This window comes from Martes martes, assembly GCF_963455335.1.
Source record: "Martes martes genome assembly, chromosome: 4".
Lineage (NCBI taxonomy): Eukaryota > Metazoa > Chordata > Mammalia > Carnivora > Mustelidae > Martes > Martes martes.
Genome location: NC_137891.1, coordinates 41,351,531 through 41,368,296, shown reverse-complemented (window position 1 = coordinate 41,368,296; position 16,766 = coordinate 41,351,531). Strand labels below are relative to the sequence as shown.

General features: G+C 38.0%; 1 protein-coding gene across 1 annotated transcript in view; it reads left to right on the top strand.

Moving 5' to 3' along the window:
• The window catches only part of DPY19L4 (dpy-19 like 4), a 69,934-nt gene that overhangs the window by 22,568 nt on the left and 30,600 nt on the right, over positions 1 to 16,766 (top strand). Inside the window, exons 7-11 of the mRNA XM_080802635.1 lie at positions 7,829 to 7,952; positions 10,616 to 10,750; positions 13,763 to 13,894; positions 13,990 to 14,088; positions 14,630 to 14,703. Of these exons, the coding sequence (XP_080658761.1) occupies positions 7,829 to 7,952; positions 10,616 to 10,750; positions 13,763 to 13,894; positions 13,990 to 14,088; positions 14,630 to 14,703 (564 nt within the window). The remainder of the gene's footprint in view (positions 1 to 7,828; positions 7,953 to 10,615; positions 10,751 to 13,762; positions 13,895 to 13,989; positions 14,089 to 14,629; positions 14,704 to 16,766) is intronic.

The following is a 16,766-nucleotide window of genomic DNA, read 5'->3' as shown; positions in this document are numbered from 1 at the left end:
TCAAGAGTTGGATGCTCTACTGACTGAGCCACCCGGGCGTCCCTAGAGTATTCATCCCTAGAGTATTTATTTATTAACCGGGGTTCTTCGGTTACCTTTAAATTCAGTTGCTATTAGAAAGTCAGAAAAATGCTTAATTTCACTTTACCCATTTCTAAGAAATTGTTTAATGGCTGCCTCATACAGTGATAAAACAAACTTTCTGGTATTCTTTTAAAAATATATTTTTAATATAGTTATATATTTATATATATATTTATAGTTATATATTTAATGTATTTATATATATATATATATTTATTTATTTATTTTAAAGTAGGCTCTACCCTCAACATGTGGCTTGAACTCACAACCTTGAGATTTAGAGTTGTATGCTCTACTGACTGAGCCAGTATGTCTTCCTTTTTTTTAAGCATTGGTATTCTCTTTTTTTTTTTTAATTTAAATTTTTTATTTATTTTCAGCGTAACAGTATTCATTGTTTTTTCACCACACCCAGTGCTCCATGCAATCTGTGCCCTCCCTAATACCCACCACCTGGTTCCCCCACCCTCCCACCCCGCCCCTTCAAAACCCTCACGTTGTTTTTCAGAGTCCATAGTCTCTCATGGTTCACCTCCCCTTCCAATTTCCCTCAACTCCCTTCTCCTCTCCATCTACCCTTGTCCTCTATATTATTTGTTATGCTCCACCAATAAGTGAAACCATATGATACTTGACTTTCTCTGTTTGACTTATTTCACTCAGCATAATCTCTTCCAGTCCTGTCCATGTTGCTACAAAAGTTGGGTATTCGTCCTTTCTGATGGAGGCATAATACTCCATAGTGTATATGGACCACATCTTCCTTATCCATTCATCCGTTGAAGGGCATCTTGGTTCTTTCCACAGTTTGGCGACCGTGGCCATTGCTGCTATAAACATTGGGGTACAGATGGCCCTTCTTTTCACTACATCTGTATCTTTGGGGTAAATACCCAGCAGTGCAATTGCAGGGTCATAGGGAAGCTCTATTTTTAATTTCCTGAGGAATCTCCACACTGTTCTCCAAAGTGGCTGCACCAGTTTGCATTCCCACCAACAGTGTAAGAGGGTTCCCCTCTCTCCACATCCTCTCCAACACACGTTGTTTCCTGTCTTGCTAATTTTGGCCATTCTAACTGGTGTAAGGTGGTATCTCAATGTGGTTTTGATTTGAATCTCCCTGATGGCTAGTGATGATGAACATTTTTTCATGTGTCTGGTAGCCATTTGTATGTATTCTCTTTTTTAAGCATGTTTTTCTACTTTGGGATTTTCATTGATTCAATAGTGCTAAATCCATTACCACCGTTGTTTTTGTTGTTCAAGTTGTTACAACTTTGGTTAATACAAGTCCTTTCAGGCTAACTGCTGAGTTCTTTTAACACATCTTCATTAACTTTTGAAAGCTCTATTGTTTTCTGGCTCAACAAGGTGAGCAGGATCACCTTATACATTCCCTGTGAAAGATTTGGAATTAGCCACTTCTCTATGGAGCTTTAGTTTCTTTTAGTATAGACTAATATTAGCGAATCTAGTGTAGATGCTACAAGGATAAGATGATTTCTTGTTACATCAGAAAAGTGCTTGTTAGAGAATATTTTAAGTTGCCGTGCACTTTTCTAAAATTTCTAAAATTCTATTAAGGATTCATTGTTAGAAATTTAATAGTCCACTCAGTATTTCAGAACTCATAGACTAGGTCTAGGAAGTTTTGCTTTTTAGAATGAAATTTATTTAGTACAAAACTGGTATTTACAATAATTGAAGGATTGCTTTCTTGATTGTGTGATGTGTTAGTTATTGCTGCATACCAAATTAGCCTAAAACTTAACAGCTTAAAACAATAAACATTATGTCAGTTTCTGATGGTCAGGAATCCACAGTGGCTTAACTGGGTGGTCCTGTTTCAGGACCCGTTTTTGAGGGTACAGTCAGGAGTTGTTTAGGGTGGGGCACCTGGGTGGCTCAGATGGTTAAGCGTCTGCGTTTGCTTGATCCCAGAGGCCTGGGATCAAGACCCGCAGAGGGCTCCCTGCTCAACTGGGAGCCTGCTTCTCCCTCTTCCTCTGCTGTTCCCCCTGCTTGTACTCTTCTGCTCTCTGCCAAATAAGTAAATAAATTAAAAAAAAAAAAAAAAGTTGTTTTGGGTTATAGTCATCTGGAGGCTTGACTGGCCTGAACCATATACTTCCAAGCTCATTCATGTGACTTTTTTACAAGAAGCCTCAGTAACTTGCTGATTGTTGACCTGGAAGGCCTTAGTTTCTCATCACCTGAGCCTCACCATAGAGCTGTTCACAATTTGGCTACTGGCTTTCTTTAGCATGAGTGATCCAAAAGAGCGTGGAGTGAGTGTGCCATCATGGAAGTGAGATCTCTTTTATAACCTAATACCAGAAATGTTAGGACATTACTCTGCCATGTTCTATTGATCATGCACTGACTTTGGTGCATTGTGGGAAGTAACTACACAGGATTTTAATACATTGCAGACCATCTTGGAAACTGGCTACTATAGGCAGCAGACTTTCTTTTTCTTTAAGTGGGCTTCATGTCCTCCATGTGGGGCTTAAACTGAGGACCCTGAGATCAAGAGTCACATGCTCTTCCAGCTGAGCCAGCCAGGCACCCTAGTAGTTAATTTTTAATATTCATTTTGTTTAATTTCTAGACTTACCTTTATCTTTATTGGAAGTTTGAAGAGGAAGGCCAGGCAACTTTTCCGTGTAAGAATAGCAGCATTAAAGAATAATAGGAGTCCTTTCCAAATAGAGTATTTTAGAGACACTTAGAATTAGAAGGAAATTGCCTTATTTCATTGTACAGTGTGTATCCTTGGGAACTGGAGCTGGAATTATGTAGAAAAATTAACCTGATATGTCCTACTAAAATGTATCCTTTGGCAATTAAAATATTCTTAGCAGGTAGTTTTTATTTGTTTTGCTCTTTGTTCATTTTTCATTGGTATATATTTTATGCTGCAAAATATATTTTGATGCTATGAAAGAGAATATGCTTTTCCTATTCACCAGCTCTTGTTTAAGATTATTTATTTATTTATTTGAAGAGACAGAGTGCGTGCATGTGAGTGAGGTTGGGGGACGGTGCAGAGGGAGAGGGACAGAGTCCCAAGCAGACTCTACACTAAGTGTGGAGCCCAACACAGGATTTGATCTCACATCCTGAGGTCATGACCTGAGCTGAGCCACCCAGGCCTGGGCACCCCTATGCACCAGCTTTAGAGTTTATATATGAATACCTAGAAAAGTATAAAAAGATTTTAGTCATTCCGTTATATTATTGGTGTTGGTAATTGTATTTTGTGTTACATGTTCCTTAATACCAGCAGGGGAAAGCAGGATTATAAAACCAAAAGATGTACACATACTAGAATATTAGAGGAAATTTTAGGAAACCACACTGTATAGACAGTAGTGGGGGAAAAAATCAAGGGCGACTGACTCCCTTATAACATGTATATCACAAAAATGGGCTCACCTGAGACCTGGCTTCACATATAAACAATATGGAACAGTCCCTACTGATCTCCTAATCTACAAATACATATCTGGGTATCATTTCAGTGGAAACATCTTTGTATTTGAAGGGCAAAGAAAAAAAGTGTGTGATTAAAAGTGTATATTAAAGTTAGTCTTTGGGGGCGCCTGGGTGGCTGAGTCAGTGAAGAGTCTGCCTTCTGCTTAGGTCATGATTTCAGAGTCCTGGGGTCAAGCCCCACATCAGGCACCCTGTTCAGTGGGTAGCCTACTTCTCCCTCTCCCTCTACCCCCTCCTCCTGCCTCTGCTTTCTCTCTCTCAAATAAATAAAATCTTAAAAAAAAAATAAAGTTAGTCTTTGGCCCCCCCCAAAATAATTTTCATTAGTAATAACAAAGAGGTAAGATGCGAGGAAATGCACATGTTCTAAAGGTATAGCTCACAAAATAATGGTGACATACCATGCTGGTTCTGTTGTGATGCTATTTGTATACTCAGAATACTCATGCATGTGTAAGCTTTTTCAATATAGGTGATAGTGTTTCCCAGGAATTCTATTTTATTGCAAGGCAGTAATCCAGAAAAGGACAATAATACAAAAAATTAGAAAACCATCTAAATATAAGAGAATGGTTAGGTAAATTGTGATACATCAGTGCAAGGCAATATGCTGCCATCAGAAGTTATACTGATACTGTGTAAATTTTTTTTTAAAAGATTTTTATTTATTTATTTGACACAGAGAAAGAAATCACAAGTAGGCAGAGAGGCAGGCAGAAAGAGAGGGGGAAGCAGGCTCCCTCCTGAGCAGAGAACCTGATGCAGGGCTCTATCCCAGGACCCTGAGATCATGACCTGAGCTGAAGGCAGAGGCTTAACCCACTAAGCCACGGAGGCGCCCAGTGTAAATGTTTTTTAACTTTCACACATTATGCATTGATATGCCAAACTGTTTTATATGTTATCCAACTCAACATTTCTCAAACTTCAGTTCTGTATTTTCATGGGTTCCATGTATTTACTTAAATAATTTGAATTGTAATGCTGTTTACATATAAAACTAGGTAATGCTCTGGATGCTTACGCTGCTTATGGTACTATAAAACTGAAACCAGTTTACTAATGAAATAATCAACCAGGAAAATAGTAACTGAAAAGATTAATTTAATGTGAAAATGATATTTTGCTAGAACCAGATTTCTACCCTCAGCATAAATAAGCTACCCTTCCAGGAGGTTCTTTTGAGTGTGGCAAGCCTGTACAGGTGGGTACTGTGAGAGGACACACTTTTCAGCCTGTTGCTCTCCTCAGTCCGCTATAAAATCTTTTTTTACCACAGCGATCAAGACATCATTTTGTTTTTATTTGGCAATACATCATTTAGTATTATAATCATCTCTTTATTTTTCCTGATTAACTCAAGCCAATTGAAGTAGTCCTGCATTGCCAGCCAGATTGTTAACACAAACATGGAAGTGAACACTGAAATCTTCTGGCAATAGTGAATTACAAGGTAGTCATCCAGATGATCCAGATTATGCTTATACTATGATGTGTCTAAAATGAAAACTCAGGGGGCTCCTGGCTGGCTCAGTAGAGCCTGTGACTCTTGATCTTGGGGTCGTGAGTTCAAGCCCCATGTTGGGTGTAGAGATTACTTTAAAAAAAAAAAACAAAACTCAAAATTAAACTTAGAGCCTGCTAATCTCTGTGAATGTATTTATAGGCCTGTGAGCCCTAGGTGATTTTAGTTACTTGAACTGCTGGTTTGTGCTGCTGTTAAGACTCTGCCACTGGGGAGAAAAATTGGGTCTCATTTGGCCCAATTTGACTCGCTTCCTGCTGTTAGCCTTCTGGTCCTCACAATTGCCAAGCATGGTGAAGGCAAGAGAGTAGCTCAGGTGTTCAGAAAGTAGCAATGGAAAGGCCTGTCCAGGTGAAGAGAATAACTGACAGAGCTCTTACTCAGTTTTTGTAGCAATGACTTCCCTTCTCCAGTGCAGAGTTTTAAAGGTTTCCCTGCAATGATCTGTGACCTGGACAAGGGTAGTGAGTGAACTTTCAGAGAGGTGAGTGCCAGGTCTAGCTTCCCAGTTCTGGGCTGATAGAGTGGCTTGTGGAATCCTCATTGAGAATAGATATTCTCTCCTTCCTCCCTGCTTCCTGCCTCATGACACGTGAAATCTCCTATTTGTCTGTAGAGAGTTAACTTCCATAATTTTTCAAGGGTATTATATGAAAATAGATGGTCTGTAGGATACATGATGTTCAGTTGATAGTATTGGAACAATACTATAAAATAAGCTCCAAATGGATTAACATTAAAAGTAAACAGTGAAACCAATAATTACTATACAGAAACATTGGTTCATGTTTTCTGTGGTGTTTTGGTGCAAAAGGTGTTTTTATAGGGGTGTCTGGGTGGCTTAGTTGTTAAGCGGCTGCCTTTAGCTCAGGTCAGGATCCCGGGGTCCTGGGATCGAACCCTGCATCGGGCTCCCTGCTCAGCAGGAAGCCTGCTTCTCCCTGTCCCACTCCCCCTGCTTGTGTTCCCTCTCTGTTAAATGAACAAATAAAATCTTTAAAAAAAAAAAAAGGTGTTTTTATTAAAGTACAGGGACAGGACCTGTGGGCGGAAGGAGCTGCCAACATTGGTTCATGTTTTGAAAAATCTTTGTAAAAGGTAATATCAGAAACAGTGTAAGTATATAACAATAGAAATTGGTTAGATTATCATTAATCTATATAATGATGTGTCATGACCATTAAATATTCTTTAAGTGTATTTAATGATACATAAGTTATGGAAAGATGATCTTAATATATCATTAGGTGAAAGTATTTCATTACAGAATTATAAAAGAGCCAGTCTAATATCGTTTACTAGGTTGTAGACACACTGCTAAGTTCTTTACAGCTTGTATTTCATTTGGTCTTCACATATGATCCTGTTTTTTCATATATATGTATTAAATTACATATACATTTGTAGAAGACAGGTTTTCTTATAATACTTTTTAACAGTTTTATTGGGGTATAACTGACATAAAATGTATATTTAAAGTGTACGGTTTGATCAGTTCAGGCATTTAGACACGCTCATGAAACCATCAACAAAATCAGTATAATAAACATCTGTCATCCCAAAAGTTTCTTTGTTCCCCCCTGGTAATGCTTCCTTCTTTATGCTTCTTACCCCACCTCTACTAACTGTCCCGTTGTCTTCAGGAAATCAATGATCTACTTTCTGTCATTATAATTAGTTTGCATTTCCTAGAATTTTATGTAATGGAGTCATACAGCATATGCTTTTTTGTTGTTTTTTTTTTCCACTCAACATAATTACTTTGAGATTCATGTATGTTGGGCATATCAATAGTTTACTCATTTTCATTGCTAAGTAATATCCTATACCATAATTCAATTGAACTAAATTGTATGCAAATATATCCCCCTCCATTGTTTAGGAGAGTTATGCGGCAATTTTCATAAAATTTTTAAAGCAATCTTTGTTTCTGTGTGGAAAAGAGCCTTTGGGTGTATGAATTCCAAATTTAATGATTGTTGGAAAGGTAGTCTTCAGGTATGAGGATATGTACAGGAGACAACCTGCTGTCAGTGCAAATTGAGGAGAAACTTAGGAAGAGCATGGAAAAACATGCTGTATTTGTGATTGTGGGAATTTTTTAAAGTTTCTGGTTATATCACATGAAGGACTACTGTAATGGTAATTCCAGGTAACCTGCTGATTGAAAAGATTATTAAACAAATATCAGAAGATATGCACTGTAATCCCAGTTGCGTCACCTATTAGCTGTATGACTTTGATTAGGTCATATCACCTCGCTGAGCTTCATATTCTTTAAATAAGGGAGGATAAGAACTTTGGGTTTGTCAGGCCTGCTAATTATGTAATGCAGATTGTACTCTAGAGAAGGGTAGCCATCTCATTAAGGGAAGAGAGAGTGGGAGCTGAAATCCAGTGTCTTCTGCAACAAGATATGTTGCCTTAGCATGAGGCCTATCTGCTCAGAGCAGGGGTGCCTTTTTCAGTTTTTCTAGAGGCCCATCTCTCCACCAAGCAGTACACAGCAACACTGAGTCTTCCTGGAAGGGAGAGTATGGGGGCTGGATGAGATGCTTAATTTGCTCAAAGATGCTGTATAGACAGTGGTGGCTTTATCTATTTCTAACTCACAGGATTGGTATAGAGAACAATGAGATTGTGTGAAAGTGCTTTGAAAAGTTCTGTGTTACACAAATATAATATCTTGCTATCTTGCTCTTCATTTATGGCTTACTTTAGGGTAGATACAACAAGAATTGAATACTCCATTCCTTTAAGAGAAAACTGGGCACTACCGTATTTCGCATGCCAAATTGCTGCACTTACAGGCTATTTAAAAAGCAACTTAAATACTTATGGAGAGGTAAGGTACAAATTTATTTGTCACAGTTCATTTTGGTGTATTGCAAATGTGGTATAAAATTTTATTTTATTAAAAAGATTTTATTATTTGACAGAGAGAGATCACAAGTAGGCAGAGAGGCAGGCAGAGTGAGAGAGGGAAGCAGGCTCCCTGCCGAGCAGAGAGCCCAATAGAGAACTCGATTCCAGGACCCTGAGATCATGACCTGAGCTGAAGGCAGATGCTTAACCACTGAGCTACCCAGGTGCCCCTGTGGTGTAAAATTCTAAAGTTAATTATATTAACAGTCAAGTTATAATCATTAGTGAAGCCTAATTACTACATAATAAAGAATATATTTAGGTAGTCCTATTATATAACGCTGTTAGTGTAGTCTGATAGATGATAAATTATTTTAAGGAAAAAGGAGATGATACACTGTTTCGGTATAGTTACTTGACAAATATATGAAGAATATATTATTTTGAAAATTAATTTGTCTCATTAATTTACCATTTTCTCTAATATTGATGGCTTTTAGTCTTTGCAAGTTAAGGAAATATTAATGAAGATACAAAGAGCGACTACAGGGGCGCCTGAGTGGCTCAGTCGTTAGGTGTTTGCCTTCGGCTAAGGTCATGATCTCAGGGTCCTGGGATCGAGGCCCGCATCAGGCTCCCTGTTCAGCGGGAAGCCTGCTTCTCCCTGTCCCACTCCCCCTGCTTGTGTTCCCTCTTTCACTGTCTTTCTCTCTGTCAAATAAATAAATAAAATCTTTTAAAAAAAGACTACAAATGGCTGGAACGTTAACTTTTATGGTAGCGCTGCCTATTTTCTATTTTTCTGGTAACCATTGTTCTGTTCTCTATCACTACGATTTTGTCATTTTGAAAGGTTATACAAATTGAATTATATAATATGTTTTCCTTCAAGACTGGCATTTTTCATTTAGCCTAATGCCCTTGACATCCATGTGAGTTGTTGCATTCTGTCAATAGTTTGCTTGTTTTCATTACTGAGTATGATTACAGCAATATGTATATTTTAATCACATATTTTGTAGTTTGCTTCCCATTCTTGAGGCTAGAGCTTGTGGTCCCAGTTGCATCTCAGATATTTTGTGCAATTATCTGGAGCTATCTAGAGACATCTGTGGTTGATTACTGAAACACACTTAATGTGTCAAGTAATATGTATAATAAAATAGTTCACAATAAAGACGTAGTTGAAAATGAAGTGAGCAAGGTAAGGGGTAGACCAGAGTGCACAGAATTTTGAAAATGTTCAGAGAAAGGAAAAACATAGCTAATTGTCCAGATTGTGTTTGACGTATATTTCTTTTATTTTGCTGCATTTTCTTTAGAATAGTTTGAGAATAAACCCTTGGAATTAGCAATTTGCTTCATTATACTGTAGTTTTTTCCTACTATGCTTGAAGTAATATCCACATGTCTAGTAGATTAATTAGGCTGGATCTAGATCTGAGCCTTCATCGATTTCCGGAACTGGTTTCTCTGGGGATGATGATTTCAGGCCTTGTTATTACAGTTCTGGTTGTTCTACCTTAGAAGTTTCCAGAACACTTTCTCTTATAGCTGTGGTGATATGAAGAGCAGATGTTTATGTGTTCTGTCAGTGCTAAGCTCTTCTGGGCCTGGCAGTTGGTATTTATTCTTTGACCAACTGGTAGACTTCTTCCATCTCTTACATTTTGTTCTCTGGTCTTAATCTTATTCAGGATGCTCGAAAATCCTTATACCTGCTGATGGCCTGAGGTATTTCTGACTCCAAAATTTATCATTGAGTATAGTCAGCTGAGTCTGAAAATTAAGTTTTAGAGAGTATGGCGGTTTTCTCAGGTTTGACTAGACCCTTATTACCCTTCTCCTTTGCTGTTCTTATCAGAACCAAGTCATTTGACACCATGGCTGGTGGGGAAATTGGGAATAGAAATGTAGATCCCTGGAGCAAGTAGAGATTGTTAGAAATATGCTGAGAAACAGTGGATTTGTCAGACTTGGTTTCCCACTAAGGGATCATTTGAGAGATGACATTTGGAAGGACAGAAATTATTTTACCCAGGTATTTTTCAGGCAAGGGCAAGAAATCCTTGTGTTTAGTACCATAGCAAAGGAAAAGAGAGTTTTATGTGGTTGACAGTACAAGCACTGGGAAATTTTTGCTAAGAAGCAATAAAAAAAAGCAATGGGCTCTTTTCCATGACTGTGGAATAGACTGAGATGTAAAAGACTTTAAATGGAAACTCTTAGGGAAATATGAAGCACTACAGAAGTGAAAATATTTTCTAGGGTGAGTGGAGTTACCGTCACAGTAACAAAAGCCCATCAGCCAAGTCTAGTAAAGCCACCATTATCTTAGATTTATTACTTTACCTCTTTTGAGTTGTTAGTGTACTAAATTTTTCCCTTTGTCATCCTGAAATTCCCAATATGATGATGAACTTTGAAGGACAAGTCGTTGATTGCATCTGTGTGCTCTATTTAAGATCTTACTGATTCAATAAGGATTTAGTAATACTTATGCAACTTTTAAAAACAAAGTTTCTAGAATTATATAGCTTAAAGTATAACCAGTGATAGAGCTGCAACTTTGAGATAACAACCTCATAGATTTTTATAGTAATAAGGCTACTGATACTTAGTTTCTTTCTTTGTTTTCCCTAGAGATTTTGCTACTTATTGATGAGTGCTTCAACTTACACATTTATGATGATGTGGGAGTACAGCCACTATCTCTTATTTCTTCAAGCAATATCTCTTTTCTTGCTAGATAGTTTTTCGCTGGAGCAAAGTGACAAGGTATTTTGAATTTTGAAATTGTGATTTTAAATCCAGAGAATAAATGTTTTTATAGTGCTGTATCTTAAGATCATTTAGCTTCTAAGCTTTATTTTGAAATGTTTTAGTAGGCTCTGATTTATAATTCTACTCAAAAGATTGCTGAACTCATCTTCCCACCCTTTTAGAAGCACTATGAAATTCCCTTAAAGAAGGTCTACTTAACCAGTCAACCATGTGCTTCTTCTCCATTTCCAGCCCGTTTGCCTTCCCTTTATATTTCTTTTAAAAAGGAAAAGAGTGGCATATAGAACATGCACAAAAGAGTATACGTATGCAGTGTACATATACTGTATAGAATAAAATACGAGTATTTGACCATCCAGGCCAAGAAATGGAACGCTGAAATACCCAGAAGTCCCTCTCTTCATGTTTCCAGTCACATCCTGCTCCCTCCCTAACAGAGGCTCGCTGTCCTGAATTTTGTTAATCCTTTCCCCTGTTTCCTTCTGGGTTTTACCACCTATCTAGCTGGTCCTTTAAAAATACACTGTACACAGGGGCGCCTGGGTGGCTCAGTGGGTTAAGCCGCTGCCTTCGGCTCAGGTCATGATCTCAGGATCCTGGGATTGAGCCCCACACCAGGCTCTCTGCTCAGCAGGGAGCCTGCTTCCCTCTCTCTCTCTCTCTCTCTGCCTGCCTCTCTGCCTACTTGTGATCTCTCTCTGTCAAATAAATAAATAAAATCTTTAAAAAAAATACACTGTAAGCAATGTGTTGTTTACTTTTATCTCATTTGCTTTTGAGATTCACCCGTGATGATGTGCAGAGCTAGATTTCATTCATTTTTTTTATTTATACGTTTTATTGTTGATGGACATTTCATTTTTTCCAGTTTATTGTCCATATAACCAGTGCTGCTGTAAACGTTTTTACCTGGCACATAAGTGGAAGATTTTTCTCGAGTATATACCTCATAGTGGAATTACAAGTCAAAGGATATGTGACTATTCAACCTAACTAAATACTAAGCCTTTGTCCAGAATGGTTATAGCAGTTTATATAAGTGCCTGCCATGGTTAAATGTTCCCATCAGCATTTGGTTCCTTTCTTTATCTTTTTCTTTTTCACCTCTCTCTTATCTTTCTTTTATTTATAAACATTTATTAAGTATTTAATATGTTGTCCAAGCCAGAAATTTGGGGATCTTCTTGCTCTTTCTTTTCTTAATCCTGTATGTTTAGAAGAGCCAGAATCCTGATGAATACAAACACTTAGGTTAATTGAATAGAGAGAATTTAAGATAAAGAATCGTTAATATAATGTCATTATCTTGTTAATTATTTAAAATATAATGTCATTATCTTGTTAATTGAAAGGGTAGTAAGAACCTGAAAGTATCATAGAGGTAGCAGTTTTGTAGGAAGCAGGTACCACTACCAGAGCTGAGGAAGCAAAGGGGAGAATTTGGAATTAATTAAAACTTCAAAATTTAGAGGAGGGACATCTGTGGAGCTGAAACTCAGACTGCTAATGAGGGGCCACTGCCTCGCTTTGCTGGTGTCTCTAAACTGGAAGGAAGGGCCCCATGGAAATGCAACGCAGACCTCTGTGAATGGGGCTCTGGCTAACTGGCCCTGGGGTCTCGGGGGCAAGAGAATGTGATAAAGCTGGTTCTTCAAGTGCTGGACAGACTGCACCTGTATTCAGCTGCTTCAGCTAGAAGGAATGGCTCTGTTGGAGTGAAGAATTACTGCCAATAGGATATTCACAGGAGCTGCAAAGCAGACAGGAAGCTGCCAGCTCCCGCATTCTCCTCCAGCCTTGTAATCTGTCTCGAGCATTTCACTTGGGCAGAGTTTAATAGGGAGCCAGCTGGAAAAGCAGAAACATAGATTGCAGAGTCTCCAGCCCCAGCATTACAAGGCAGGCGGTGGAGGGATAGGCTGGGAGCTAAGAGACAGTCATTCATTAACTGGCACATATGTGTATCCACAGAGCCAGCATCCAAAATCAGGAAGTAGAAAATTTTCAGGGACACCTGGGTGGCTCAGTCGGTTAAGCTGTCTTCCGCTCAGGTCATGATCCTGGGGTCCTGAGATCAAGTTTGCTTTGGGCTACTTACTTGCTCAGTGGGGAACCTGCTTCTCCCTCTGCCTCTGCTCCCCCTGCTTGTGTGTGCTCTCGCTCTCTCTCTTTCTCTTTCTCTTTCTGAAAAAAAATCTTTAAAAAAAAAAAAAAAAGAAAATTTTCAGCACTCAGAAGATCCCATTGTGGCCTCTCCCAGTCATTGCTTCAGCCTTCCAGCAGTAAGGTATTTCTTTTTTTAATGGCTCTGGCCTCTTAGGGATATTGTTCATTCTGTTTTCCTTTCCCTTTTTTTTTTTCCCCCTTACCTTTAGCACTCTGCCTTCGATTCCTCCCCCAACTAATGCCTATATTTTATCTTAGTTTTCCTTTTCCAAAAGGAATTAATCTTATGATAGGTTAAATTACTATATTACTGAATTTTAGAAAAGATATTTTCTAAGACATGTGACTTTCCTGGGAGATCTTCTATTAGGACATTGAATTTAACTTTCTTATGCTTATTGTTAAATGGACCAAATCTAAAAATACTTGTCTCTGGTGTTAGATTTCATGGCAGTAGGTTTTCATTGGGTAGGTTTTCGGAACTGCTTCTAAAGATTGTGACTTCTGATTTTTGCAGTTTGATGTTGTATAGATGGATTTTAATAACAGGGCAAGCAAAGTAAAATTAAATCAAGATGAAAGCAGGTTCATTCAGGATGATTAAGATGTCCGTGGTTTTAAAGCTTTTTACTTTGTTTATGAGAGTTATTTCTGAGAAAGTAATAAATTCATTATTACTGTAACATTAAAAATACAGATTGAACGTTTGTAGGATACTATCCTAAATTATAGCTGAGCATTTATTTTATAATTGGAGTCAAATCTATTCTAAATGAAACTAATGAGAAGATGTACAATAAAATTCATTTTATTCTCATTTATCTTGTTTTGTCCCAACAGGTTCATGAAGTTTATAAAATCTATATATTTTCTCTCTTTCTGGGATATTTACTGCAGTTTGAGAATTCAGCTTTATTGGTGTCTCCTTTATTGAGTTTAGTAGTAGCCTTAATGCTTGCTAAGTGCCTTCAGGTAAAGAGAATTGCCTTTTTATCATTCTTGCAGTGAATCTTTTAATTGTTAATTTTTCATACCTCACTTCTTTGTTTATGATTTCTTCCCCACAGCTGAATGTGAAGAAAGGAACTTTTATAGCTAAAATAATGAAAGTAATTAATTTTTACTTGGTGTGTACTCTGACAGTGACACTGAACATTATAATGAAGGTAAATAACTGCATGTGAGATTCATGTAGTAGGTCAAGTTGAATAATGAAATATACTGGGCTAAATTTTAATAAGAATAATGAGATAGCATAATAATAGAGTTTGTACAGTAAAATTTTGTGTTGAACAATGATCATATTTATAGGAAAAATAGGATTCTAATTCTTTTGTAGATATACTTAAAAGATACACTTTATTTTCCATTTAATTTAAAATGTCACCATTACACAATTAACTAACATTAAGTAATTAAGTAAATTGAGATGAGTAAAAGTTTTGAAAAGAGTGGGTAAGTTACTTAAGTCATGCAGGATAAGTGGAAATCTTACTACCCCATTATAGTTTTACGATTAACTATAAAGTAATTTGACTTAGGTCACTAGATCTCCTGGCTTAGTTGTTATACCAAGTATTATTTAGTTCATTTTTAGTTTGTAGTTTTTATTTTATAGTCTTGCTGTGTTTTCTATTTCTAGGTAGAAACATACTGCTGTGAGCCTAGCTAATAGTTCTTTGTTGTAACTGCCCTTTTTTCTTCCAGATGTTTGTCCCACACAAAGAAAATGGGCACATGCTGAAATTCCTTGAAGTAAAATTTGGACTAAATATGACTAAGTAAGTTTTAGGTTATATATAAATTTACCTAACTCTGTGATGTAGAAGATAAAGAGCAGGCTACCTGGGTGGCTCAGTGGGTTAAGCCTCTGCCTTTGGCTCAGGTCATGATCTCAGGGTCCTGGGATCAAGTCCCGCATCGGGCTTTCTGCTCAGCAGGGAGCCTGCTTCCCTCTCTCTCTGTCTGCCTGTCTGCCTACTTGTGATCTCTGTCTGTCAAATAAATAAATAAAATCTTAAAAAAAAAAAAAGATAAGGAGCAAAAAAGATCCAAGGAGTAGTAAACACCTAATTACCTAATTACCTACCACTTAGAAAATAAATAATTTAGCATATTACAATATCTAGAAGAAATATAGCATTAAAATGTTTTCTCTTTTTTTTTTTCTTTAAAGATTTTATTTATTTATTTGACAGAGAGAGATTACAAGTAGGCAGAGAGGCAGTGAGAGAGAGAGAGAGAGAGGAAGGGAAGCAGGCTCCCTGCCAAGCAGAGAGACCAATGTGGGGCTCAATCCCAGGACCCTAGGAACGTGACCCGAGCCGAAGGCAGAGGCTTTAACCCACTGAGCCACCCAGGCACCCCATGTTTTCTCTTTTTAAGAAAATTTCATTTAGGGGCGCCTGGGTGGCTCAGTTAGGTCAGCAACTGTCTTCAGCTCAGGTCATGATCCTGGAGTCCCAGGATTGAGTCCTGCATCGGGCTCCCAGCTCCATGGGGAGTCTGCTTCTCCCTCTGACCTTCTCCCCTCTCAAGCTCTCTCTCATTCTCTCTCTCACATAAATAAATAAAATCTTTAAGAAAAAAAATTCATTTAGGGGCACTTGGGTGGCTCACGTCATGATCTCAGGTTGAGCCCCGCATAGGACTCTCTGATCAGCAGGGAGTCTGCTTCTCACTCTCCCTCTGTACTCTCTCTCAAATAAATAAAAAAAATCTCATTTAGGTGTTTTATAAATTAGATGTACTTAAGCCTTAATAGTATCACAGTGTTTTAAGGCTACTTTCTCCCTTGATGTGGAACAATGATACAATCTAAAGTCAGGATAAATTAAAGATTTAAATGAATTTAAGAACCAATGTATTTTTTTTTTTAAAGATTTTATTTATTTATTTGAGAGTGAGCGAAAGTGAAAGAGATCACAGGGGGAGAGGGAGAAGCAGACTTGCTGCAGAGTGGAGAGCCCAGTGTGGGACTCAATCCCAGGACCCTGAGCCCAAGGCAGATGCTTAGCTGACTGAGCCACCCACACACCCAAAACCAATGTAATTTTAACCACTGCATCAGCAAAATGCTTGCATTAAAAAAGGAGTGGGCAGTAAGATATCTATTCTATAGTAAAGAATCTCTTTATGGGGTCATAATAGTGGATTACATTGGAAGCTGACTTTTGAATCAACTGAGCCACTCAGGCACCCCTAGAAGCTGACTTTTGAAATTCGAGTAATGTTGTGCTTTTTGTTAGTTAAATGCACTTTTTAAATCTGAAGTGAGGGGCCCCTGGGTGGCTCAGTCAGTTAAGCATTTGCCTTCAGCCTGGGTCCTAATCCCAGGGTACTGGAGTCGAGCCCCATATTGGGCTCCTGCTCAGTGGAGAGTCTGCTTCTCCCTCTCCGCCTGTGTGTGCTCTCTCTCTCACTCACTCTCTCTCTCTCTGTCAAATAAATAAATAAATATCTTAAAAAATAATAATAATTAAATCTTTTTTTTTAAAAGGTTTTTTTTAAGATTTTATTTATTTGACAGACAGAGATCACAAGTAGGCAGAGAGGCAGGCAGAGAGAGAGGGGGAAGCAGGCTTCCTGCTGAGCAGAGAGCCCGATGTGGAGCTCGATCCCAGGACCCTGGGATCATGACCTGAGCCGAAGGCAGAGGCTTTAACCCACTGAGCCACCCAGGCGCCCCATAATAATTAAATCTTAAGTGAAATAAATGACTTATGTGTGATAATGTCCACTTGCATAACAAATATATATTTAAATACACATTTTTCTGGTTCATATAATATACCTTAGAACCTCATTGTCATTTGCTGTGATTACATGGGATTTTAGATGCTGT